Source organism: Petromyzon marinus, chromosome 54 (genome assembly GCF_048934315.1).
Source record: "Petromyzon marinus isolate PM22_M1 ecotype Great Lakes invasive population chromosome 54, UKy_Petmar_22M1.pri1.0, whole genome shotgun sequence".
Taxonomy (NCBI): domain Eukaryota; kingdom Metazoa; phylum Chordata; class Hyperoartia; order Petromyzontiformes; family Petromyzontidae; genus Petromyzon; species Petromyzon marinus.
Genome location: NC_133720.1, coordinates 7,019,848 through 7,047,032, shown reverse-complemented (window position 1 = coordinate 7,047,032; position 27,185 = coordinate 7,019,848). Strand labels below are relative to the sequence as shown.

At 51.6% G+C, this 27,185-nt stretch overlaps 1 protein-coding gene across 2 annotated transcripts in view; it reads right to left on the bottom strand.

The window, feature by feature from the left end:
- Positions 1–25,957, bottom strand: part of LOC116954195 (NEDD4-like E3 ubiquitin-protein ligase WWP1) — a 75,232-nt gene extending 49,275 nt beyond the window's left edge. Inside the window, exons 1-2 of one of the 2 annotated variants that reach the window (XM_076052145.1) lie at positions 25,488–25,957; positions 5,983–6,131 (exon numbers count right to left, since the gene is read on the bottom strand). In XM_076052145.1, coding sequence (XP_075908260.1) covers positions 5,983–6,131 — 149 coding nt within the window. In that variant the 5' untranslated portion in view covers positions 25,488–25,957. The remainder of the gene's footprint in view (positions 1–5,982; positions 6,132–25,487) is intronic. The other variant, XM_032974707.2, reaches the window with a different exon arrangement.
- Positions 25,958–27,185: the final 1,228 nt, after the last annotated feature.

Sequence of the window (27,185 nt, the reverse complement as noted above, 5' to 3'; positions counted from 1 at the left end):
AACGCCCGCTCCCAGATCCACGTGCTTCTGTTTTCTCTTTCCCTGTGGAAATTCCGACCGCGTGCTTCTTCGTGCACTGCGGACAATAATTACGACGGTTCATACCACTCCTGCCGAAACCTGGCAAAAGCTAAACGACAAAATGAGGATTTAGACGCAGCCGTCTCGACGGATAGGGATCCCGGTCCACCGAGCCGTTGTCTTGCATCGTCAGGCAAGCGCCAACAGTCTGCCGGGTGGGGGGGTGGGTTAAGACTGTGACATTAATGATGAGAACGCGATAGCTTTGTGAAAATGTGCCCTTCCCACTCCCCCATCCCCAAATGGGACGGATGCCGCTACAAAAGTTTTTAAATTGAACCCAATTTTCACGGTAAATTGAGGCCCGTGGAAAGTATATTGATGGCCGTGACTTTTAAGTGGAACGTTCGAGTTGACCGGGCGTGCTGCGCGTTGCGTGCTCTATCACAGGCGGGTGGGTGGGTGCGTGTGAGTGGCGCACAATACGCAATTCGCCACTTGAAGTGGCAATGGGGTTTTTTTTTAGGAGGCCGGGTGGCTCAGAAGTCAAGAGCGCTGAGCTGTAGCAACCGCTGTGTTCCTGGGTTCGAATCCGGTTTTCAGATTGGCCCTGATTAAACCGAGTTTCCACCGAGTGCAGTGAGTTGATGGTCAAGCCCTGGTTACTAATGACGCACACAGAGACCCATGGATGTACGTAGAGACCAACAGACTCGCAAAGACCGAGTGGTGATTAAACCGGGTTCTCAAGCGTAGTGGGGTTGATGGTCTCAGCTCAGTCACCAATGACTTCACAATAATACCCGCCACATTAACTGCAGGAGAGCACTTAATTTGGCTAAATTACAGCTGCGAGAATTAAAAATAACCGTTTCATTGTCACGCGTTGAATGTTCTTCCAAAGCCGCCAGACGTGTTAATATTTTTGGGAAGGTTCCAGTTTCTTAAGTGATTTTACGCAGCCAAGCAGGTGCAGACAACCTCGAGCACGCCTGAAATTCTCTCACCGTGACACTGCCGATATGCACCAAACCTTTTTGCCAATTCACTGCCGGATGACCGCCTCCCCACACCGTGCGGGTCGTGGCCGGGGAGTTAACTTCCGATTATCGGCGGGGAAAACGATCGGCGTTGTGGAATAACCGTGCCCGTTCGCGCCTTCAGCGCGGTTTTACCGTGAGCTGCTCCTCACTCGTCGATGGTCGCTTACTCAGTGCTCACGTGACTGCAAACACGAGACCCTGGGGGTGCATCAATCTACACCGGTTGAGGAAAGGGTTTCTCTATCATCGACCGCAATCCAAATGTATGAATCAGAATCTGGAAAGGCATAATGATTTAAAATTACCCTTGCGTCTGCCATTCATACATTGCATGTCATATTGTGATGGAAAAAAAGTTTTGCCGGCTGGCGGATAAGTTCACGGCGTTGATGTCACCGTCCACATCAACGTAATGACGTTATCACAGCTCCCCCCGCCACCTCCGATTTGCACGATTGGCTATGTAACGGTGCGAAGAAAAGTTAAATGTAAATACATGCACCACCCGCCCCCCACCACAACTATGCATCCCGCGCAGATACGAGGGCAGTGCCAGTCTATGTATGAACTAAACCAAAAACCAAACTTTTTATTATTACCAGGTAAGGCCCACTGAGCTACATAGCTATTTTTCAGAAGCAACCTGGCCACAAATGATAGCTCAACGAAGTGGCCTATAATGTGAATATTTATAGCAGCCACATACTTTCAATGCATGATGTTGATTCTAAATGTGGAGGGAAAAACTGGAGGACCTGGATAAAAAATCCACACGACCACGGGGAGAGAACGAGACACGCAAACTCCAAATATACAGCAGCAGGCGTCAGGGTCGGGATCTAACCCACGACCTCCTGTACACCAGGCGAGGCAGCTGACATCTCCTAGCCACCGTGATGATGATGATGAGAGAGAGAGACACGCACACCTCCAAATATACAGCAGCAGGCGTCAGGGTTGGGATCTAACCCCACGACCTCCCGCAAACCAGGCGAGGCAGTTAACATCTCCTAGCCACCGCGGCTAGTAGTAGCGGGGGAGCCTCTTCCATCGGGGTCAGAATATCCGCGGGCAAGTCTGGCGACGACGGGAGCTCCTGCGCGCATAAGCCGGCGGCTGCTGCGGGGCGACACCTGGGCGAGCGGGGGGGCCATCACGAGCAGGCCGAGACCACAACGGCGCCTCGCTCACGCGCTGCAAGCGCTGCCCCGCCGGAGCAGCCCGGGGGAGGCGTGCACAGCTGGCGACGCTGACCGTGCGCAACAAATGACCGTCCACGACGTGCGTACGCACAAGTGAATGGGCGAATGTGTTGCACGTAATGAAATTTTAAAGGAATTCGGCTCGGCGGAACTGCCAATACACGCACTGCTTAACGTTTCTTGGGCGGCAAGCCATCGACGGTGCAAGCGAGAGACCTCCGGAGAGGAGGGCGGAGCGCTTAGCCGAATGCGTCGGCTGAACCGAATAGGGCCCGGGGGGGGAGGCGTGACTTGCGAGGGAGATACAGCTGGCCCAAGGCACTGGGATTGCGGGGGGGGGGGGTGTTGGGGAGGTACTTCCCACCGCAAGCGTAACACAATACAGGACGTGGCGCGGAGGAGGCAAAATTAATTGCTCGACTTTCATGCTGGTTTTTATTACGGGGCGGGCAGAACGCGATGTGCGGCGCGGTCCGCACCAACCCCCACCCACCCACCGCCTCCCCGCCCGCCCGCCCGCCCGCCCACCCATGCCACAGACGCGTAACGTAAAAATATAACGCCGCAAAGGATAAATTTGTACGGCGTTGGGAATGCTGCTGGGGCTGGCGTGTTTATTGCCGATCCCGTCTTGAGCGTTCGTGGTTTTCCGCCGGGTCAGCTTACGGCTTCGGAGCGAGCCGACTGTGCCAGCACACTCTCTTTCTCCCCTCTCGCTGGTTACGCTTCCCAAGCACTTCACGCATCGATTCCGTTTAACAAACACGTACAGTTTTTTTCGCGAACCCAATATCATTCGTGATGAAGTTTATTATTTTGTTGGGTGAGACAGCATAAATATGCACGTGCCGTTAACGTAAACGCGTCGTTGGCAAATAGCCCGAAGAAGCCCGGTTGCTGAAAATCGCCAGCGGAATGTTGTTCACTCAAACGGTGAATGTCTGTGGGTTTACTCTCCAACACACAGGTGTGCTCAAGCAGTAACTAATTGGCACGTTTTATTTACGTGGCAAACCTTACTAAATTGGCTGTGTCGGGGTGGTGGTGGGTTAACAACACATCTATATTTACAATGATCTAACCCCAAGAACCTGCATTATGCATCGATTCCTCCACCCATGCTGAGAACTCGGCTCAACCTTCTTTCTCGTCCCTTCCATACCACGTATGACCACCACACTACTACACATTCACTCACTCATACACACAGAGACAGAGACCCACCCGTATAGCCTTAACTGTTGGGGCAAGTGCTGTTAGCGAGCAGCACCTATGAAGGCCGGCACAGCACGTGAGGGGGCGGGTGGCCAGCACCACACTCGTTTACTACACATCACACAGGGTACTCATTTGAGGCTGAGTCGACCTAGGGGGTTGGGGGTCTAGCGGGGTCCAGGACCGATTCAGATGATCGTCACCGGTGGTGGCCGCGAGTGAGATTTTTATTGGAGTTTCCGCTCCACACTCACCCACCCACCCACTCGCCACACTGCAGGTCATCTCGCTTCTCTTTCTGCTTCTTCCCTCGCACTGCTCCACCTTGGAATTTCCTCCCCCCATCATCGTCTCTTCTCCCAATATCGTCTACCAATAATAAAAAATAACACTGAAATACTGCTCAATTCAAGAAAATATGCTAAACCTCTCGTCTGCCGCTACTCCACCAGTGCTGTTTATTTCTGGCCTTTTGACATTCGGCGCCCTTTAGGCCCGAGGCTCAGCAACCCCGTGATAAGATAAATATATAAACGTTATTCGGCTGGCACGGGCCGAGACTGCGACAGGTTGCGTCGAGACGGGAAGCTGGCCCACGGCGTTTGTCCAAAGAAACCCACCCTCCGTGGGCCGCGATTTAGATTTTTTTCACTTCTATTCACGGATCGGCTCCGCGCCTCCGTGAACGCCGGAGGAAAAGTGCGCGGCAGTCCAGGGCGATCGACAACGGAGCGCCTTCCGTGGGGCTGTCCCGCGCGTCGCTTCCGAGGCGGGCCGCTCCGGGATTCTTCGGGCAGGGGATCGCCATGGTAAAAAAAAAAAAAAGCGAGCCTTCTAAGCCACCCGACGGGCCTCGCCGGAAATAAACCGACCCGGCGGCCGACTTGCCGTATTCCATTCCGTTTCTGTCGCAGCAGCAGTTGAGACTGGCGGAGGGCGATACTGGCATGGCACAGGGCGCGGGGCGTTCGTGACGACCGTGCCACAGAGACCACCGATTCTGGCGCTGCTCAAACGCTGGCTTCCGATACGGCTCTCAGCCAGGTCGGGATTACAAAAAAAAAACGTATTTTGTATTTTAGCAGGTAAGGCCCCGCTGAGCTGCATAGCTGTTTTCAGAGACGACCTGGCTATCACAAAGCTCAATGAAGTGGCTTATCATCACGTGGGAAATTTATAACAGGAGCCAAATACTCTAAAACGTGTGATGTTGATTCTAAATGTGGAAGGATAAAACGGAGGGCCCGGAGAAAAATCCACGCGACTACGGGGAGAGAGACACGCAAACTCCGAATATGCAGGTGTCAGGGTTGGGATTGAACCCACGACCAGCTATATACAAGGCGAGGTTGTCAACATCTCGCCACTGTGGCGCCCAGGTTTCTCCTTTGTTGCGAGTTGATGGTATCTGCCTCATCACCAATGACTTACGTATTGACCCATAGACTTACATAGAGACCCAGGGCCTTACATAGAGACCCACAGAGACTTACATAGAGACCCATAGAGACCCAGAGAGACTTACATAGAGACCCATAGAGACACACATAGAGACCCATAGACACTTACATAGAGACTTACACAGAGACTCACATAGAGACCCAGAGACTTACAGAGAGACCCATAGAGACCTACATAGAGACCCAGAGACTTACAGAGAGACCCATACTTACATAGAGACTTACATAGAGACCTATAGAGACTTACATTGTGACCCACAGAGACTTACATAGAGACCCATAGAGACCCAGAGACTTACATAGAGACCCATAGAGACCCATAGACACTTACATAGAGACTTACACAGAGACTCACATAGAGACCCAGAGACTTACATAGAGACCCATAGAGACTTACACAGAGACCCATAGAGATTTACATTGTGACCCACAGAGACTTACATAGAGACAAACAGAATTACATGGATACCCGCTGACTCAAAAAGACTAAATCATGATTAAACTCGGTTCTCAAGTGTAGTGCGTTGACGGCCCGGTTACCAACCACTACTAATATAAAAAAAACACCATCATTACATTTGGGCTGTCAGTCGAGTCGGTTTAGAATCACCCCGAGGACTAAAAAAATTAAGTTTTGGTTCGAATGCCGTATTTATTTATTTAGCGAACGCTATTTCACGCGACTTCCCACAGTCAAAACACCAGATACATTCACAAAATAAATATTAATTTGATAAACGAGCGAGGGTCTTGCAATACGGGCAGTGTACGTGTACAAGCTTTGTCTGCCGAGCGTCACGTGATCACAACTGATATACGAGTGCTTTGATGTACGAGTGCTTTGGACTACAAACACGTCTCCGGAACGAATTATGCCCGCAGTCCAAGGTTTTACTGCATATGGATAAATAAAGTGGGCGTCAGCCCCCACATAGCCACAGGGCCACTTCGCAGCCTCCTCCTCATCTAGCACGTGCAGAACAACCAGTCCGCCCGGCACGCACTGCGCGGCCGAAGACGACGGACGTGCCGAGGGGTCACCTGACTCCCCACGTGCACACGGTGGGGCTGTTGCACAAGCGCGCTCCATCGATGTTCGGAAGCAGCGGCACCGCACTCCCCGGTCGCGCCGGAAGCGGTTTGACTGCACCCACTGGGGGGCCCCTTGGGAGGTCGAAGCCAGGCACCATCTGGACGGACGACAGGCACTCTTTCGCGAAGCATGGTACGGAGGACGGAGATGCCAACGGAATTGGAACTCAAAGTAGTCCTGTGTCGTCGTCATCCCTCCGAGGGAAAGGGGGGAGAGGGCGACAGGGGTGTGTTCACCGACACCAAGTGATGCCCCGCTCGCCGCAAAAAAAAATGTACTTCTCATGGAAACGCCTATCACGTCATAACACCGACAGGCGAGATTGTAACACGACCGTAAGAAAATAAAAGGAAAATCAATGATGTGCTGCTGCTGCTTTGTCAAGTCCGCATCGAGCCTGTTTTTGCCCACCGTTGACGGAACGCAACGAAAACAACGTGCAAGATTTGTGCAAGCCGCCACACCCCACCCCCACCCCCCCAAGAAGCCAGGCACGGACGCGAGAACTGCCGAGAACGCGGCCCGGCTTGTGCGCAAGGCCAAAGGCACAGCCCTGCAATTTCTCGTTGGCGCCGACGCCGGCCAATGGGAGGGCTTCCAACTCGAGGGAAGCTCAAGAGGAGAGGCCTGGAGAGGGGGGCCCTTGCGCGCACTCTCGAATCCACGCGCTCCTCCTCCTCCTTTACCGTCTCTCTGTATAATTCTGTCTCTCTGCAAGCGTGTACCCTCCCCCCTCCTTCCCCCTCCCCTTCAACTTTCGTTGCGTAAATTATTATTTTTTTTCCAAGGCCGCGTTTCTGATGGCCGAAGCGTTCTCATTCCGCGGGCACGTTTTTTTTTACGTAAGACAAAACACACGCGCGCGCACACACACGCACGCGCACACACACGTCCGCTGGTGCTTCGTCTGCTGCAGACTGGCCCGCACCGCACACCACATTAAAAAAAAACCTCTGCGCGTAAATTAAAAAAACACACACACACACAAACGCGCGGCCTTTGATCTCATTGCATCGGCACAGTTGTCCCGCCCCCCCCCCTCCGTGCCCCCTTTTCCTTTGGGTGCGCAAAACATAAAATAATCGGTCAGCTTCTTTGGTTCTTTCGGTAAAGTCACGTAGAATGAGAATAAAATAATAAAATGTCTGGAGGACTGTCCTCCAGACAGTCTCGTCCCTTCACCTGATGAAGGCCGCTTGTGTTGTGGCCGAAACGTCGTGAGAATATTATTGTGTTATTTTATTTCATCAATTTATTATTTTATTCTCATTCTACGTGGTGACTTTACCGAAAGAACCAAAGAAGATGAATCCTTGCAGTCACGAAAGCTTTAAATCGAAATTTAATCGGTCAGCGTTTGGGAGTCGGCGCTTCAGATGAGGTTGTCTCGTTGGGGCTCCAACGAGTAATCCCACCCTCGCATTTTTTTTGTTATCTTGGAAGCCGCGAGCAATGTTCGATAGGCGGTGGGGCAGACTTCATTGCTGGCGGGCTCAGCTTAGGCATTAAACAAGAGCTCCGGCGCCTCGACGGCAGCGTCACTTCGAAACGCCGTCACGGCGAGCCAAGCCGCGAAAGCTAAATTGCAGAGCGCACTGCTACGCATTCAATTTCAAACGTCCGCGCGTTACTTCGCATCTTTTAAAACGCGTGAAGAGAACCACCCACCACTCGTCCCCCCGACGCGGGGTGCTGGCGGTGGTAGAGCCGCCGCGGTTGCCTGAGCGGCAGTGCGGAAATGTTTCTAAGGGGCACTGTCTCTCTCGGTAAGAAAAGGTACAGGTGCGGCCCTGTGTATAAATGCTCGCTCGACGCCACTGGCGGTGGAAGCGCCACCCTCTTGCATGTGGTTTCCTCTCACACGTAAATCACTCAACGATTGGACAAAAAACACCTTCATATAGAGAGGACCGCAAAGCTCGGAGGGGGGATTTGGCACCGGACTGCTGCTGCTGCCTTCCAGCTCCTCGTCTGTGGTTCCTCCTCCTGGCGCCTCCGATTCGTCCCCCCTTTCTCTCTCCGAGTCGTCCCCTCTCTCTCTCTCTCTCCGATTCGTCCCCCCTCTCTCAGTCGTCTCCTCTCTCTCCGAGTCGTCCCTTCTCTCTCTCTCTCTGAGTCATCCCCCCTCTCTCCGAGTCGTCCCCCCTCTCTCTCTCTCTCTGAGTCGTCCCCCCTCTCTCTCTCCAAGTCATCCCCTCTCTCTCTCTCCCTCTCTCTGAGTCATCCCCGCTCTCTCGGAGTCGTCCTCCACCTCTCTCTCTCCGAGTCGTCCCCCCTCTCTCTCTCCAAGTCATCCCCTCTCTCTCTCTTTCTCTCTCAGAGTCATCCCCGCTCTCTCTCCGAGTCAGCCCGATCTACTCGCAATGACGACCGAGAGCGATAAATTGGTGAACCTGAAATTGATTTCAAAAGATAACGCAGAGCCCCTTTCAACACCTTAAGGAATACATCATTTCGTTTCAGGTTTGTACGAACCGTTTATTCAAACTGGTTTCACACAATGAAGCCGAGACACACACACACAAAACCCCAACGCAATCGCACATCAACCGTGGCCTTAAAAGAAATAAAAAAAAACATATAATTGGCGACATTTCGGGAAACGAAACGTAAATGATTAATCTTTTATGTACGATCAAGAGAACCATTGCCCAAAATGTCACCTATTATATATATTTTTTCCCCTTTTCAGGCCACACACACAGTGCCCTTGATATGTCGAGTTTGTTTTGTTATCCGCTGCTTGTGCACCGCCGCCAATGCAGCATCAACACATTGGTGGCATCGCACAAAACTGCTTTATTTTTCAAAACTACGTTAAAAAAAAAGTTTGGCTGGCTGCTTGGCACTGCGGTGACGTCACCGCACACACACCTGCACGATGACACCGTCGCAATGGTGGCGATATGTTAACTACCTCGCCTGCTATACGGGAAGTCGTGGGTTCGATCCCGACCCTGACGCCTGCTGTATATTTGAAGTTTGCGTGTTCTCCCCGTGGTCGTGTGGATTTTTCTCCGGGTCCTCCGGTTCTCCTCTCCACATTTAGAAACGCCTGTTTAGAGGAATTTGCTGCTGAAAATTAAGCCACTTCACTGAGCTATAATTTGTGGCCAAGTCGTTCCCGAAGAAGAGCTGTATCGCTCAGTGGGCATTATCTGGTAAAATAAAAAATAGTTTAGTTTAGGGGTTGAGGCCTGGGTCGTGACGTCACGTTGACGACACAAACTATGCTATTTTTGTATTATCAGGTAAAGCACACTGGGTTATGAGCTTCTTACTCAGAAGCGACCAGGCCACAGATGACAGCTCAACAAAGTGGCTCAACACGTGGAAATTTATTGCAGCCAAATAATCCCAATAATCTATGAACGCACGTTTAAAAAAGAAAAAATCACAAAGCGCCGAACAATTTATGCAGCTGGATTATGGCCACATGAGAGGTGGTCCCTGGCCTGTACGGACAGAGTGTGGGAGTAGTAACACACACGGAGGGGCTGTGAGGAGAGGGGGCAATCCGAAATCAACAGGAAAAAAAAATTATGGGGTTTGCGAGGCACCCCTTGAGAACATCAACAGAGGCCGAGTCGTGGACGTGGATAGATACTGCGAGAGAAAAAAGTATTTGATCCCCTACTGATTTCGTACGTTTGCCCACTGACAAAGAAATGATCAGTCTATAATTGTAATGGTAGGTTTATTTGAACAGTGAGAGACAGAATAACAAGAAAATCCAGAAAAACGCATGTCAAAAATATTATAAATTGATTTGCATTTTAATTAGGGAAAAAGGTATTTGACCCCCTCTTAATTAGAAAGATTTCTGGCTCCCAGGTGTCTTTTATACAGGTAACGAGCTGAGATTAGGAGCACACTCTTAAATGGAGTGCTCCTAATCTCAGCTTGTTACCTGTATAAAAGACACCTGTCCACAGAAGCAATCAATCAATCAGATTCCAAACTCTCCACGATGGCCAAGACCAAAGAGCTCTCCAAGGATATCAGGGACAAGATTGTAATATACACAAAGGTTGGAATGGGCTACAAGACCATTGCCAAGCAGCTTGGTGAGGTGACAACAATTGGTGCGATTATTCGCAAATGGAAGAAACACAAAAGAACGGTCAATCTCCCTCGGCCTGGGGCTCCATGCAAGATCTCACCTCGTGAAGTTGCAATGATCATGAGAACGGTGAGGAATCAGCCCAGAACTACACGGGAGGATCTTGTCAATGATCTCAAGGCAGCTGGGACCATAGTCACCAAGAAAATAATTGGTAACACACTACGCCGTGAAGGACTGAAATCCTGCAGCACCCGCAAGGTCCCCCTGCTCAAGAAAGCACATATACATGCCCGTCTGAAGTTTGCCAATGAACATCTGAATGATTCAGAGGACAACTGGGTGAAAGTGTTGTGGTCAAATGAGACCAAAATGGAGCTCTTTGGCATCAACTCAACTCGCCGTGTTTGGAGGAGGAGGAATTCTGCCTATGACCCAAAGAACACCATCCCCACCGTCAAACATAGAGGTGGAAACATTATGCTTTGGGGGTGTTTTTCTGCTAAGGGGACAGGACAACTTCACCGCATCAAAGAGACGATGGACGTGGCCATGTACCGTCAAATCTTGGGTGAGAACCTCCTTCCCTCAGCCAGGGCATTGAAAATGGGTCGTGGATGGGTATTCCAGCATGACAATGACCCAAAACACACGGACAAGGCAACAAAGGAGTGGCTCAAGAAGAAGCACATTAAGGTCCTGGAGTGGCCTAGCCAGTCTCCAGACCTTAATCCCAAAGAAAATCTGTGGAGGGAGCTGAAGGTTCGAGTTGTCAATCGTCAGCCTCGAAACCTTAATGACTTGGAGAAGATCTGCAAAGAGGAGTGGGACAAAATCCCTCCTGAGATGTATGCAAACCTGGTGGCCAACTACAAGAAACGTCTGACCTCTGTGATTGCCAACAAGGGTTTTGCCACCAAGTACTAAGTCATGTTTTGCAGAGGGGTCAAATACTTATTTCCCTCATTAAAATGCAAATCAATTCATAACATTTTTGACAAGCGTTTTTCTGGATTTTGTTGTTGTTATTCTGTCTCTCACTGTTCAAATAAACCTACCATTAAAATTATAGACTGATCATTTCTTTGTCAGTGGGCAAACGTACGAAATCAGCAGGGGATCAAATACTTTTTTCCTTCACTGTAAGGGAGCACACGTTCCACCAGGCGGGCAGCCACAATGCACGGTCATCACCCACGTTGGCTAGGAGATGTTAACTACCTCGCCTGGTATACGATCCCGATCCCTGACGACGCCTGCTGTATATTTGGAGTTTGCGTGTCTCTCTCACTGTCTCTCCACATGGTCGCTTGGATTTTTCTCCAGGTCCTCCGGTTTTCCCCTCCACATTTAAAAACATGGCTGCTATCAATTTCTACGTGATAAGCCGCTTTGCTGGGCTATCATTTGTGGCCACGCCGCTTCTGAAAAAGAGCTGTATAGCTCAGTGGAACTTGGCTGAAAGTTTTTTGTTGGATCGAAAACACGCGTCCTCATCAATGTAGAATTGTAGAGAATGTCGCAATTTGAGGGTCGAAGGTTGTGAAAAGCCGCGCGTGGGTAAAATCAAACTAATTAAACTACACTTAAAAACTAAAACTAAATAGGCATGGGGAAGACCTTCCCTACAAAAGTAGCTCCGCTTAGGGCTGTAAATTATTGGAATTATTATTATTGAGACACATATGCGACCGCTGTATCGTTGGGTTCTCTCATACCTGTTACAAATGCCACGAATCTGTTGATTTCACTGCCCTAACGCATCACAGCTGCAGTAAAGCCTGCAGTAAGAGTCTAAAACTGCACGCGGTAAAGTTTAACGGCCAGAGTTGGGCGCGTGGCTCGGAGGTCAGAGCGCTGAACCGGCATCGCTGACATCTCTAAGTTCAAATACAGACACGTGCCTGTGATCAAACTGGTGACTTCTCAAGTGCGGTGCGATCATGGTCTCAGCCCCGTCATCAAAACGACTGTACAAAAAAAAACCTCCAACAAATAAAAACCTTGATTCTGCGCATAGTTTAGCAAAACTCCGGCCCTGGCGAATTGCCCGATGATGCTGGATGTAATTACCAGCGAAACGTCGTACTCAAAAACTGTAAATGTTGTGGATTCACTCTTCAACACACCGGTGGGCTAAAGTAGTGAACTATTTGACTTTTGTCAACGTGACACTTTTTTTGCTGATTGGCCGTGTCAGGTGGTGGAGGGTTACGACACATTTATAAATAATGCGATCTAACCCAAAAACGTTTATTATGAATATTATGAAAAATAAGTATATATGTTTGACTGTCTTGTGAGGTCCGTAACTTTAAGTGGCGGGGCTTGTGTGGGGAAATGCTGCCTAATGCGGTGGGTCAACAGACATCAGAGGTAACTCCACGGCATCCGCTTCTGCGGGCAGTTCTTTGGACCCTAAGGGTTGCCACTGCTCTGCCTGCGAGAGATCCGACCGGACACTCCGTCTCATGACGCGACTCTTGACAGCACAATTGGAAACATTTTTTAAAAAAATATATAACGATAAAATACGTTTTCAACAATACTAAGTCTCATACCTGTACTCATCTCGGTAAACAGCACGCACGCACGGATCTTCTAGGCTAAACAAACGCCGCCGCCCGAAGTGTGCCGTCACGTCACCCACCGGCACTGCGTTCTTTTGTTGTTGATACGATGCCGGCAACGGGGCACCGCCACCTTGACTCCCCGCACAAACCCGAGCGGGCAATCAAAGTCAACCCTGCCACACACACGGCCTAAGCAAGGCCGGTGCCTGGCAACGGCACAGGTGGCAGGCGGGCACCTCGCGATACGGGGTGGGCGCCACGGTGGCGAGATGTTAAACCACCTCGCCAGGTATGGAGAAGGTTGTGGGTTCGATCCAGACCATGACGCCTGTGTATTTGGAGTTTGCGTGCCCTCTCTCTCTCTCTCTCCCCGTGGTCGCGTGGATTTTTTTTTTTCCCAGGCCCTCCGGGTTTTTTCCTCCACATTTAGAATCGACATCACGCGTTCACAGTATTTGGCTGTTGTAAATAATCGCGTGATGATGATAAGCCACTTCGTTGATCTATCATTTGTGGCCACGTCGATGCTGAAAAAACGAGCTATATAGCTCAGTCGGCCTCATCTGGTAAAAATCAGAAAAATGTCTTTTAATTTACACGTTCACATCGATCGTTACGGCGCGCGATACGGGCACCGGGCCGTGCGCGTGAAAATCGGTGATCTCGTAGTTTTATTCGGCGTCGCCATCCGCTAAACTTCTTTATCAACACGAACATTGATTGCCCTATGGGGAATTGGCAAAGAAGCCCAGGGGATGGCTTCCACAAGCCGACGGCAGAAACCGGTTTTGACCAAGGTACGCTTTTGTAACCATATTTATTGTTGCGGATGGTGCCACGGTGTAATGGTTAGCTCACGCGACTCGTGATCCTAGAGGTCGCCGGGTTCTATTTGATCTTTCGGCATGGCAGTACATTAGATACACCACAGTTAGTCGATGGGCAAGTCGTGTGTTCTGGGATAGTGCGGTTATGGGTAATACTCCCAAATCCCTCCAAGAAGTCTGGTGAGCCATAATTACCCCTCGAGAGCAGCGCTCTTCATTGCCAAGGCCCGCGTGGGTCACTGGCAGGGCCCTGGTGGCCTTTAGTGTGGCCCTGACGTGCGGCACCCCCCGGACAATACACAAACATAGTGAAAACACACTGCTGCAGGCGGTGAGGGCCCTCAGACTTATGATGCCTAAGCGGCGAAAGTGCCCCCCCCCCCCCCCACCGAATCTTAAAATTCGTGAAGAACGCCGCTCTCGAGGGCCTCAACTGGAGCGCCCTCCACTGAAAGCCCTCCCGCAAAGCAGTGGCGTGAGTGGGCCATTGCAGGGGCTGCGCCTTTAAGCTTCACCACCTGGACTCGTTTATGCGAATTATATGCCAATGTTACTACAGGGCTAAATGTAGAAGGTACAACCGAGACAACTAGATAATTGAGTCTTAAATAATCGATTGGTTGGCAGGGTGGGGGTAGACGGGGGGGGGGGGGATAAATCATGTCATGCCTTGATAGAGGTCTCCATTGCAAAAGACTTGCTGCATCAATGATCTCTCACCGAATGAAGCTATGGGGCGAGTGAACTGAAGCGAATCAGGTGCGGTGCAGCCGTTTCGTTACAATCCACACCGCAAGTTTAGCAAGTGAATGACAACACGGCGGTCTGCATAGAGAGCTCGCGCGCAAGAATTGTCAACCGCAAGGGCGCGACAACCCACGCCAACAGATTTCACCCTTTCCCATTCCGATGACGTACGTGTACCATGACGTGCACGTCCTCGGAATGGAACGAAAATAAAATGACATTATCGGTACGTCTTCAGAAAGAGGTACCGAGGCTCCCCGCCAAGCCATGCTGGTGGGTGTGTGGCGCAGTTTGGCGTCGGCTATCAGAGAGTGCGGTCGTGTCGCTACGGTTCTCTGCGGTGAGTACACTGTGCATTAAAAACAGCGGCGCGACTACGCCTCGCAAAATAAAATGAATGCCGAGCCGCTTTCGCGTTCCGAGATTCAACGGTGAACGGAACACGCCCCCCCACTCCCCCCCCCCCCCTTTAATTTGCAGACGTCCCGGCACGGTGAAAGGGTTAATGACGCACAAAGGTGTGCTGGCACGCAGCAGGAAGACGCAACACCCATCCACGCCTTACATGCGTGGCACGTGACCTTCCGTGTTTTTGCGAGCACACCTTCCTTTGTGAATTTTTAACACCTACATCTGGCCTGCGTGCGTGCACATTCCCCCACTCGTCGTTCCCAGAGAGTGTCCGATTGGGATCCCACACAACGCTTGAACAGAAAATCGCCTGCGGCCCCCTGAATAACCGAGACTCGCCAACGCAAATGGACAGCACCACTCTGGAAACGGCAATGGGGCCTGCGAAGGTGACGAAGGGTCGAAAGGTTCAAGTCCATTTGTGGCTAGAATAACGCAACGCTGATCTCACGCGGGAACCAAAACAGCTCACGCACGTATGCACACACCCAGGCACACACGCACGCACGCACGTGCCCAATACCAATTCCCGCCATTCGCCACCAAGTGGCGGTGACGTGACCACTGCGCCTGTGCCAGGCCAGGGCGAATGTGGCATGGCAGCCCTTCATCCAGCAGTGGACGGACAAAGTGTTGCAAGTGCCCAAACAAAGATGAAACAAAGATAAACAAAGATCTCCATGTATAGATTTAAACGGACTGATTGGGGCAAGTGCTTTTAGTGAGCACCTATAAAGGTCGGCACACGGCACAGGAGAGCATAGGTGTCCAGCATAACAACCCGATTGCCTTCGCCTCCCCAGTGGCAATGTTTACACACCAGACTAGGTACACTCATTGGAGGCTGAGTCGACCTAGGGAGGAGGCACAGGACCGGTTCAGATGATCGTCACTGGTGTTGGCTGGCTGCGAGCGAGTGACCGGCGTGGGCCTTTGCAATTAAGAGCGCTGCTCTAGAGAGTAATAATGGCTCACCACCCCAACCCTCCACAAGGCAGTCCCCACCACCACCCTCCACAAGGCAGTCCACCCCAACCCTCCGAGGCAGTCCACCCCAGCCCTCCACAAGGCAGTCCACCCCAACCCTCCGAGGCAGTCCATCCCAACCCTCCACAAGGCAGTTCCACCACCACCCTACACAAGGCAGTCCACCCCAACCCCTCACAAGGCAGTCCACCCCAACCGTCCGAGGCAGTCCACCCCAACCCTCCACAAGGCAGTCCACCACCACCCTCCACAAGGCAGTCCACCCAAACCCTCCGAGGCAGTCAATCCAAACCCTCCACAAGGCAGTTCCACCACCACCCTACACAAGGCAGTCCACCCCAACCCCTCACAAGGCAGTCCACCCCAACCGTCCGAGGCAGTCCACCCCAACCCTCCACAAGGCAGTCCACCACCACCCTCCACAAGGCAGTCCACCCAAACCCTCCGAGGCAGTCCACCCCAACCCTCCACAAGGCAGTCCACCCTAACCCTCCACAAGGCAGTCCACCCCAACCCTCCACAAGGCAGTCCACCCCAACCCTCCACAAGGCAGTCCACCCCAACCCTCACAAGGCAGTCCACCCCAACTCTCCGAGGCAGTCCATCCCAACCCTCCACAAGGCAGTCCACCCCAACCCTCCACAAGGCAGTCCACCCCAACCCTCCATATGGCAGTCCACCCCAGCCCTCCACAAGGCAGTCCACCCCAGCCCCTCACAAGGCAGTCCACCTCAACCCCTCACAAGGCAGTCCACCCCAACCCTCCATATGGCAGTCCACCCCAGCCCTCCACAAGGCAGTCCACCCCAGCCCCTCACAAGGCAGTCCACCCCAACCCTCCACAAGGCAGTCCACCCCAACCCTCCGAGGCAGTCCACCCCAACCCTCCATATGGCAGTCCACCCCAACCCTCCACAAGGCAGTCCACCCTAACCCTCCACAAGGCAGTCCACCCCAACCCCTCACAAGGCAGTCCACCCCAACCCTCCACAAGGCAGTCCACCCAAACCCTCCGAGGCAGTAACCCCAGCCTTCCACAAAAAAAGTCCACCCCAGCCCTCCACAAGGCAGTCCACCCGATCCCTCCGAGGCAGTCCACCCCAGCCCTCCACAAGGCAGTCCACCCGATCCCTCCGAGGCAGTCCACCCCAGCCCTCCACAAGGCAGTCCACCCCAACCCCTCACAAGGCAGTCCACCTCAACCCCCCACAAGGCAGTCCACCCCAACCCTCTACAAGGCAGTCCACCCAAACTCTCCGAGGCAGTAACCCCAGCCTTCCACAAAACAGTCCACCCCAGCCCTCCACAAGGCAGTCCACCCGATCCCTCCGAGGCAGTCCACCCCAGCCCTCCACAAGGCAGTCCACCCCAACCCTCGCTCGCCACTGATGTTAGCCGTGGCCAGGAATCGAACTCGGGTCGGCGGGTTCAGAGGGCAGCGTGCGAACCGCCACGCCACCGCTCCTCGACCCGTTACTGCCGCTGTGTGCCAAATGCAAACGGGAGCGAGCGGACGGAGCTGCCGAGGCAAATCCTGCACGTTGCGAATGTGAAGGCGGATCGCATTTTTCGGCGCCAAAATCTATTTGCGGCGTCAAAGTTTTGCTGTTCGGTAACACGATCCCGAGCCGCCGCAATCTTGACGGGTGCTGACAATACCACATATCCCGGCCTCGCGCAGACGACAAGATAAAGATCCCCCCGTGGAGCCTAAACAGACTTGTTTTTGGGGGGGGGGGGGGGGGGGGCAAGCGCCGTTCGCGAGTAGCGCAGAGCCAGGCCGGCACGGCACACGAGGCGGCGGGTGGCCGGGACCATGCCCGGCCACCTCTATCTCACCGGTGGCGATGTTTACACACCGCGCCAGGTACGCGTTTGAGGCCGAGCCTACCGAGGGAGCGGGGGGGACCAGCACCGGTTCAAGATAATCGTCACCGGTGTTGGGTGGCCGCGAGCGGGAATCGAACTCGGGTCACCGGGTTCGTAGCGCAGCGCGCCAGCCGCCGCGCCGCCGCTCCCACTTACGCTGACACGGACGACACCAGGTAAGGGTCCACCGAGCTATATACGCCTTGATGCAGCACCTGAAGACGGAAGCTTGTGTTGCCTCCGAAACGTAGTGATTTAGTTGTTTTTTATTATTATATTATTTTATTTTTATTTTACCTACATGACTTTACCCAAAAAAAAAACAAAGAGTATGAATCCTTGCAAATCTAGAATATATACGCCTTTTTCATTTGCGACCTGGCCACAAATGATAGCTCAACGAAGTGGCTCATCACGTGCAAATTTACAGCATTAGACAAATACTCCAAATCACGATTCTAAATGTGGAGGAAAAACACCGGAGAGCCCGGAGAAAAATCCACGCGACCACGGGGAGTACGTGCAAACTCAAAAGATACAGCAGGCGTACAGGGGTCTGGATCGAACCCAGGACCTCCTGTGTACCAGGCGAGGTACTTAACGTCTCGCCACCGCGGTGCCCAAACACGTCCTGTGGAACGTAAAAGGACCAGCCCACATACGACTCGTCATTCGCATTGTTTGGAAGATGGCAGCAACGCCGCGTGTAGATGTGCGAAGGCCCCCTTTGTCAATCGACTGTCGGATGAAGGTCTCCCCCAAACACTCCGCGTCGGTCATGGGGGGGTGGGTTGGGAGGGGTTTGTTTGACCACAATTTCCACCGATGATCGGTGCGGTTTTTGGTAAATTGGGAGGCAGGGAGGAGAAGGCCCAGGGACTGGCTTCAACATGGCCCGTCATTGATGCTATGCAGCCGGGGAATGAACTCGGGTTATGGTGCCACCACACAGACAGCGTGTATACATATACACGCTGCACCGCAGGTCTGAGTGTGTACTTGGAATAAAACGATGCATCCTATGCTTGAATAAATCGGATCCCTACACTTTGCACAATAATGCACAAGAATAGTTGTTCTATTCGTACACGTTGCAAGCGAATGGGTTCCCCGTCGCCACTGCAGCCACTAGGCGCCACCATTCATGATAAAATAAAAAAGGATACGATTCCTGAAACCAATCTTCTTCTTCTTTCGTATGGATTAATAGCGGCAGACTGAAGATGTAATTTTAGATTTGTTATCCACTCAATTGTCTGTTCAGACGCAGAGTCAGGTCCTCCTTTAAAGGAATGAAGACAGTAGCAGCGGATTGTTTACGATGTGGCGGTCGATGGTTTGGGATTCATGGCCGCACTACCGCTACATCATGTCGAGAAAAAGCATTTGCCATTGGGAGCGAATAAATGTAAGTGTACATCGATTCCTCGATGCCAACTGAATTCTTTCACACCCTCAATGAAAAAAAAAACCCAATGAATCATGCACGCGAGGACTGAATGTTTACCCATTCATGCAAATTATACGCCGACGTTGCACTTCGGTTAAATGGTGCTCATTGTCACTTCCGGGCTAATGGTGCGGACCAATTGGCACCGCCCGGCCAAGGCCTAACCACTTGGCAAGGATGCCACCAGTGGTCGCTGGTCCCCTGGCGCCACGGTGGTGAGATGTTAACTTCCTCACCTGGTGTGCAGGAGGTCGGGAGTTCAATCCCAACCCCTGACACCTGCTGTATATTTGGAGTCTGCATGTTTTCCCCGTGGTCACGTGGATTTTTTCTCCGGGTCCTCCGGTTTTTCCCACCACGTTTTAGAAACATCACGCGTTTAGACTATTTCGCTCATTTTGCTGCTATAAATGTCCAAATGTTTAAGCCACTTTGTTGAACTATCATTTGTGGCCAGGTCGCATTTGAAAAAATAAGTTAACACCTCCGTGGGCTTTGCCTGATAGGGATGGTATTTTTATGAGTTTGGGTGATTTGTTCACCTTTCTTGTACTTTGCACTCCTATCGTGTATTTGTACTGTTTGTCGTAACGTTCTGACCACGTTCCCCTACTGGACATCTGTGAAAAAGAGCTTTATAGCTCATCGGATTCCCTCCAGTACAAAAAAATATTCTGATTCTGAAGTCCCTGATGTAATCTCTAACTACCCAAAAGCACAACGCTGCGTTTCCATCGGCATGGAAAGAACTTGGGACCCAAGCAATGCTGGGGCTAGTTCCAGTTCCGCGTTGCTCCGTGGGGTTCATCCCCTCCCCTCAATCCCCCCACCCCGAACAAACCCACTCCAGTCTTCCCACCCCTTCAAAAGAGAGAGAGGGGAAGTAAAACTGTCTATATTTAACAAGACTTAACATAAGCATTCTGGTTATTAAATAGCCCGAATGTGCCCGATCTCGTCAGATATTGGGAAGCTAAAGGAGAGTTGAGCCTGGATCGTGCTCGGATGGGTGACCACTGTAAAAAAAACACAGGTTATGGGTGGCTGCTAGGCAAGGTCACAGAGGGAGGGCAGTACAGTACAACAAAATCCATCAATGTGCTGCTGCACAGATAGGTTTTTTTTTTACACGTGCCTACGTCTATGCTTGCCAACTTTCACCAACCCACGCTGACCAGTGGCGATGAATACGGCAATGGAACCCCCACGATCCACGCGGCGTGGAGAGGGCTCTCCCACACAGCAGTGGATTGGCAGATGATATTAACCGCACACGTGAGGATCCTCCTGTAGGGCATGGCCTTTAAATACAATGTGAAGTATTTTGGAAGGCGGTTACAGAAACTGGACAATCTTGTTCGTGGCTCTTTAAGACTTCGAATAACAACGCACATTTGATGTCATCAAAATTCCAGTCCTGTGTTTTTAAATCTGAGAAAAGTTGCTCCAAGAAGCCCAAAACGCCAAGCGGCCAGCAACAAACAGTACAATGTTGGCACTTTTTTCCTCTGGATATTGAGTGAGGTTATTGGAGACTGGGAAAACAGTCGAATAACGGAGGTGAATTCAAATGTGGGCAGGCCACGGTGGCAAGATGTTAACCACCTCGCCCGGTATACAGGAGGTCGTGGGTTCTACCTGACTGACGCCTGTATATTTGGAGTTTGCGGTGTCTCTCTCACCGTGGTGGTCTCGAGGATTTTCTACGAGTCCCTCCGGTTTTTCCCACAACATTTAGAGTCGTGCTATAAATATCCACGTGATGATAAGCCACTCCGTTGAGCTACCATTTGTGATAGCCAGCCAGGTCACGTCTGAAAAAGAGCTATACAGCTTAGTGGAGACTTACCTGGTAAAATGAAACGTAGTTTTACGTGGAGCGGTGTGCGAGGGAAGAAGCAGAGACAGTGAGATAAGCGTTGTGACATGCAGTGTTGGTCGAACGCAGCGTGGATGATGCGAATTGGTCATTCTGGCAGAGGGAGCGAGTCCCAACCAACATGGGTGGAGGAACAAACGATCAGTGAAGTTCGCGGGAATGGTCGCCATGGTAGCAGCGGCAGAAGAATGAAGAGAACAGAGTCGGGCAGAGTAAATTTGGTATTCTAACAAAAATATAATTTGTCAATCCCCGCACATAATCAATCCACAACTGGATGAAAGCCTCACCCCCCACCCACACACACACGTCAGAGGTGGGCATCAAAAGACAAAGGTCCCTCCGTATAGCCTTGACAGACTGTTGGGGCAAGCGCTGTTAGCGAGCAGCACCTATAAAGGCCGACACGGCACACGAGGGGGTGGGTAGTAGGCCAGCACAACGCCCGACCGCCTTTGTCTCCCCAGGGGCGATGTTTTTACGCACCGCACCACGTACTCATTTGAGGCCGAGTCGACCTAGGGGAGGCCCAGGACTGGTGCAGATATCCGTCACCGGTGTTGGTGGCCATGAGCGGGACTCCAACTCGGGCCGCCGGGTTCGTAGTGCGGCACGCTAACCGCGACACCACCGCTCTCCACCACCACCACCAACCATGCCGCTGAGTGCGAGGTACTCCACGCGTAAGAACTGCAGCCGTGGCAGTTTTTTTTTTTGCCACACGGCTGAACAAGAGCGTTATCTATACAGTGCGCGCAAATCCTTGTCCAAAGGTCTTAACTGTGAAATTATATACTTGCGTGTTGCATCAGCGGGGACTCTGAATTGTAATGCATCAGTTACCGGCTGACAGAAGTGAGACGTTGGCGATGGAATATGACGGCCCTTTAAAGAGCAGCCTCAATAGCAATCATCGCCATCAGCAGCCAGGATCAATACACTGCTGGATGAAGGCCTCCCCCAAAGCCACCAGCGAACTCTTGCGATGGTTCTGTGACGTAACAATCCGTCCAGCGCCCGCAAACACGAAGCCGATTTAACTGCGGCGTTAATGGCTCTATCTCTGCGGTTGGATGCGCTACTCTCAAGCGTGTGCATGCAGATACTCGCGCACAAACACGCATGTATAAATTATAAATTACATAAGCACGCACACACACACACGCGCGCGCGCGCACGCACAGACAAAAGCCCCTCTGCCGCATTGCCTTCAACAAACTGTTGGGGCAATTGCCGTTAGCGAGCACCCATGAAGGCCGGCATGGCACACGTGGGAGTGGGTGGCCAACAACGAGCCCGGCCACCTTCGTCCCTCCAGTGCCAATGTTTACGCACCGTACCGGATACTTATTTGTGAGGCTGAGACGACTCAGATGAGGCCCAGGGACAGCTTCAGATATTCGTCAGAGATGTTGGCGAAGAGCGGAAAATCCAGTGCGGGTCGCTGGGTTCGTAGCACAGCGCGCTAACCACGATATTACAGCTCCACAACAACCGCCATTAACAACCGCTTGTGCCAGGCCATGTGCACCTTGAGGCCACGTGAAGCGTCGAACGCCCGCTGGCAGGAGGTCACGGGGCAGACGCAGGTGCCACGGGTCCACGCACACACGCACACACACACAAACATCGAAGCAGATTGTCCTCCAACATACTTTGTACTGCACATACCCACTTAGCGACAACCTATCAGTGGCAGTTACGTCACCACGGTGCTTGGCTAGGTGCACTTTGAGGTGAGGTGAAGTGTCCAAGGTTGGCTGGCAAGAGGTCACAGGAGAGATCCAGGTGTCATGGACTAACTGAGAATAAGCATTCACAGTCAAAGAACACAGACACGAATACTGTACCCGAAAATACACAAACAAGTCAAACAAGTTCGTAGTATGGGGTGGTGCTTATCTCTTGCACATAGCCCTGAGGCAGTGGTGGAAATTCCACAATCCTCTGGTGGGGTTGAGTTGTGGATACATGATGCTCTTATTGTGTACTTCCTACCAAGCATATAATGTAGTATATATATACCTTTTTATTACTGCAGCGATTTTGGCTGTGCACACGGTGGTTAGCAACCTGTGTTATGAGCTCAGCCACCCAAGTTCAATTCCTGGCCACGGCTAACACATTGATATGTGAACAGGTCCGATATAACCACATCCCACACTGCACCTTTCACCAACTGGCATGCTCATCCAGCAGTGGATTGACAAAGGGCAGAACAAAATTGGCAATTTACTAATAGTGCTCCATATATAATAAAACACGTACTTAAAACTACACCCTATATGCCACACTAACGCATACTGCAGACACATGCCCAGTCATAAACATCCGTAAATACACATACCCATAAATACCCATTTCAATCCACACACACACACCAATACCCTTGGTACATACGACTGCACACTGCGGATAAAACCCATGCACAAATAGACGAATACAAATACCCATACACAGTAAGTATATATATAAATCCACAAACGTATTGATTAACAGTTGTTGGAAGCGTGGCAGTGATGGCACCGTACTTTGAGTGGGCGAGCACTGTGCATAACAGATGTTACAGGCTGTGGGGATTACGCTGCGTGCACACTTGCACTGCACTTCAATGCTCCCACGACCTCTGGGCCCCTTGGCCAAAGCCCGCACCGACCAGCGTGGTGAAGTATGCTCGCACAACTCCCACGACCCCCGAACGCCGGCAACCAGCAAATGATTGACAAAAAAAAGAGTTGTTACATTTCACGCACAACACAGATAAAGATCCCCCGTATAGCCTTTATCAGACTGAGTGCGCAAGTGCTGTCAGCGAGAATCTATGACCCCGGCACCGCACAAAGGCAGCCCGGCTGCCTTTGTCTCTTCAACGCTGATGCTGGCCGTGAGCGGGAATCGAACTCGGTTCGTCGGGTTGGTAGCGCGGTGCGCTAACCACTTCGCCACCGCTCCCCACACGCGCACGGAGCCAAATAAACCCCCGTATAGCCTTAACAGACTGTAGGGGCAAGTGCTGTTAGCGAGCAGCGCCTGTGAAGGCCGGCAAGGCACACGAGCGGGTGGGGGTAGGCCAGCACCACGCCCGACCGCCTTTGTCTCCCCCAGTGGCGATGTTTTACAAAACCGCGCCAGGTACTCATTTGAGGCTGCACCACCGCACATAACATACACACGCACACAGACACACACACACCCAGGCAAATGTCAAAAACTACGGCACTGCGAATACACGGCGCAGTTAAATAAAACAGGCCACACTCAGGATCACACGCCTATATTGTACCCAATAAGCAATATACACACACACACGAACGCTCAAACACACACACACGAACATACATTTTTCTATTTGCTATTACCAAGAATGCTATACACACAGCGGCCCAGCTCGCACGTGTAAGCACACGCACATCACCCGGACACACAAGACCCGCGTTCACAGGCAACGAAAACCACAAGTCACCAGCGAATGCCGATCAAATGTACACAGGACTCCGCGTAAGCACACACAGCCACGTGTAGCAAATCAAACGCCGCAGTTTGAGCGCTATTTAAATGCTCATTTGAGCAGGAAAATGAGAGCGATTTCCCGCGATGAACATTGAGCCAGTGATGCTCAAGGCATCTCCTCCCGTTTGCAGCATCGGTGGAAATTCCACGTTCCTGCGGCGGGCGAGGAGGGGGTGGGGGGGGGTTGGGGGCAAGTCAAGGGAGAGATGTACCAAGCAGGTTGCTGGGCGATTGTCATTATTAAGTCGCCGCAGGATCCGGTTGGGAATAATGGCAACGGTTCGGCCGAGGCCCTCATTCAGCGGTGGATTGATCATGGCTGAGGAGGAGGATGATGATGATGACAGCGAAACCATTGAAAACACTATGAGCAGACCAGCCCAATTGTGCATAATGCATTTAACTACTGCACACATGACTGTGCTATTAAATGGACTTTCCCCTTAACCATGTTAAAACGACACACTCCGTCGCAACACAATACGCAGTCATGTACGCTTTACAAAATATACTTTATCCTAAGCACACACACACACACAGGTACACACCGCCAGGGACACGGCGATGCAGCAGCGTTAAAAGCTCCCCGCGGCCTGGTGGTAAACTCGCAAGCGCCACAAATCGACAACACAACACACCAACAATACACAAACAACACAACAACACAAACACGCGCGTTCGAGCGTGTAACTTGCATCAATTTAAGCCCCAAATCAACCACAACGACCGCGCCGGCGACTGACAGCGAGCAGCGGCACTCTCCTGCAAGCCTTGACGAGACGTGGCTGCTGCACAGGGCACGTAGCGGGGCTTTACGAGACAAATAACGAGGGGATGGTGATGGTGGTGGTGATGATGGTGGTGATGGTGGTCACAGCGAGTGTTGGACGACAACAACCACCTCGGACGGTCCCCCGCGACGCTGACGGCTGCTCTAAGCGTTGACAATAATATCGCGTTGTAACAGCGCTTTATAATAGTACGTTGTAATGTTACGTTGTAATAATACGTTGTAATGTAACGTTGTAATAATACGTTGTAATAATATGTTGTAATAATACGTTGTAATGTAACGTTGTAATGTAACGTTGTAATAATATGTTGTAATGTAACGCTGTAAATGTAACGTTCACTTACCGGAGCTAGCGAGACAATGCAGCAGCAGCAGCAGCCGCCACTGACGACGATTGATGACAATGGTGATTCGTGACGAATAACTAACTACGACGATAACGACGACGACGACGATCAAATAATTGACGGTCTCCCAGCCTGTCCCATCAACCCCAAGTCATCGATGTGGATCCCAGGGCCCTTGAGCCGCAAACTCCAGCCGGGACTTCATCAGCATCGCCGCCGCCGCCGCCGCTATCCTCTACGAAGGCTAAGACGTCCCGATAATTGAGACCAGCACAATAATAATGGTACGTACACGTATGAAACGTACGTCTATATATTTATATTTAGAATAAAAACATTGACAAAAAAAACCCCAAAATCCTTTTAAGACACGCGCGCGCCGTCACCAAAAGATTGTATTGCGACAAGTTAAAGGCCCCCTAGACTTCTTTACACTTGACCAGGCCCTGACCGGGAGGGGGGTGGGCGGGGCTCGTTTGTCGTGTGAGACGCGCGCTCCCATTGGTCGGTTAGCGAGGTGGGGCGGGGAGGGGGATGCGCCGACCAGTCACGGCGGACGACACATTTTGACCACGCCCCTCTCCCGTCACGCCCCGCCTGTCCCCCCACACACGCCCCGCCTACTCGCCCGCAGCCTCAACTACGCCTCTGTCCCCGCCCACGCCACGCCCCCTCAACGCCTCTGAACCCCTCACACGCCCCGCCCTCTCCACGCCCCGCCCTCTCCACGCCCCGCCCTCTCCACGCCCCGCTCTCCCACCACTCCACGCCCCCTCCCTCCGCCCTCAATGCAAAGTGGTTTAATTTTTCCCGATTAACTGCACAGCATTGGATTGGTGTCCACGTGTTAAGAACGAGGGAAAGTACGCCGAAACGTCGCCGATCAAGGACCACACAAGGGCACGCGTTTGTGTTGTACCTCGTTGTTTGTGTTTTGGGGCCGTCCATAAATGACGTCACGTGATTTTGGACGATTTTTTTGACCCCCCCCTTTGTCACACGGCGTCACAAAAAGTCAGACCCCCCCCTAAAATATGACGTCACAGAGCTCTGCCCCCCCCCCCCAAAAAAAATGCTTCAAATCGCTTTAAACTATTGTCATTGTAGTGCGTATTTAATGTGACGCTGCACTCTGATGTTGTAGGAGAAAACATCAAAAAGTGTATTTAATTAAGTAGAACGTGATGTCTATATTTATTTAAAGTTGCGCATTTTGATGTGACGTCACATTTCACCCCCCCCCCCTCGTCACACATTGTCACACATGTCTGACCCCCCCCTTGGGTGCGTGACGTCATTTATGGACGGCCCCTTTTGCAAGCGGTGTCACCGACAAAAAAACTATTCGAATATTGCAATTTAATAGCAACCATGTGGGAGGAAATCGGAGCACGCAGAGGGCCACAGCCCGAAACGTTGCCATACACACTACACAGTATGTTGACGGAAGTGTTGAGTGTTTGTTTTATTTGTGATGTTGCGACACTGCCAGTTCAGCAGCCAGCATCGCCAAATACTTTTAATATCTCGTTGCATGTAAGTGGTAATTGGGAAAGCCACAGTAACTAGGTCATGATTGTTGTTATTATTAAGTGCATTTAAAAAAAATCTTTTCATCCTTGTTCAAACCGGTAATCCCTTAGGGGTAGATAAATTGGTTACCATTGTGTGGTTACAGTCTACAGTGGTTGTCCT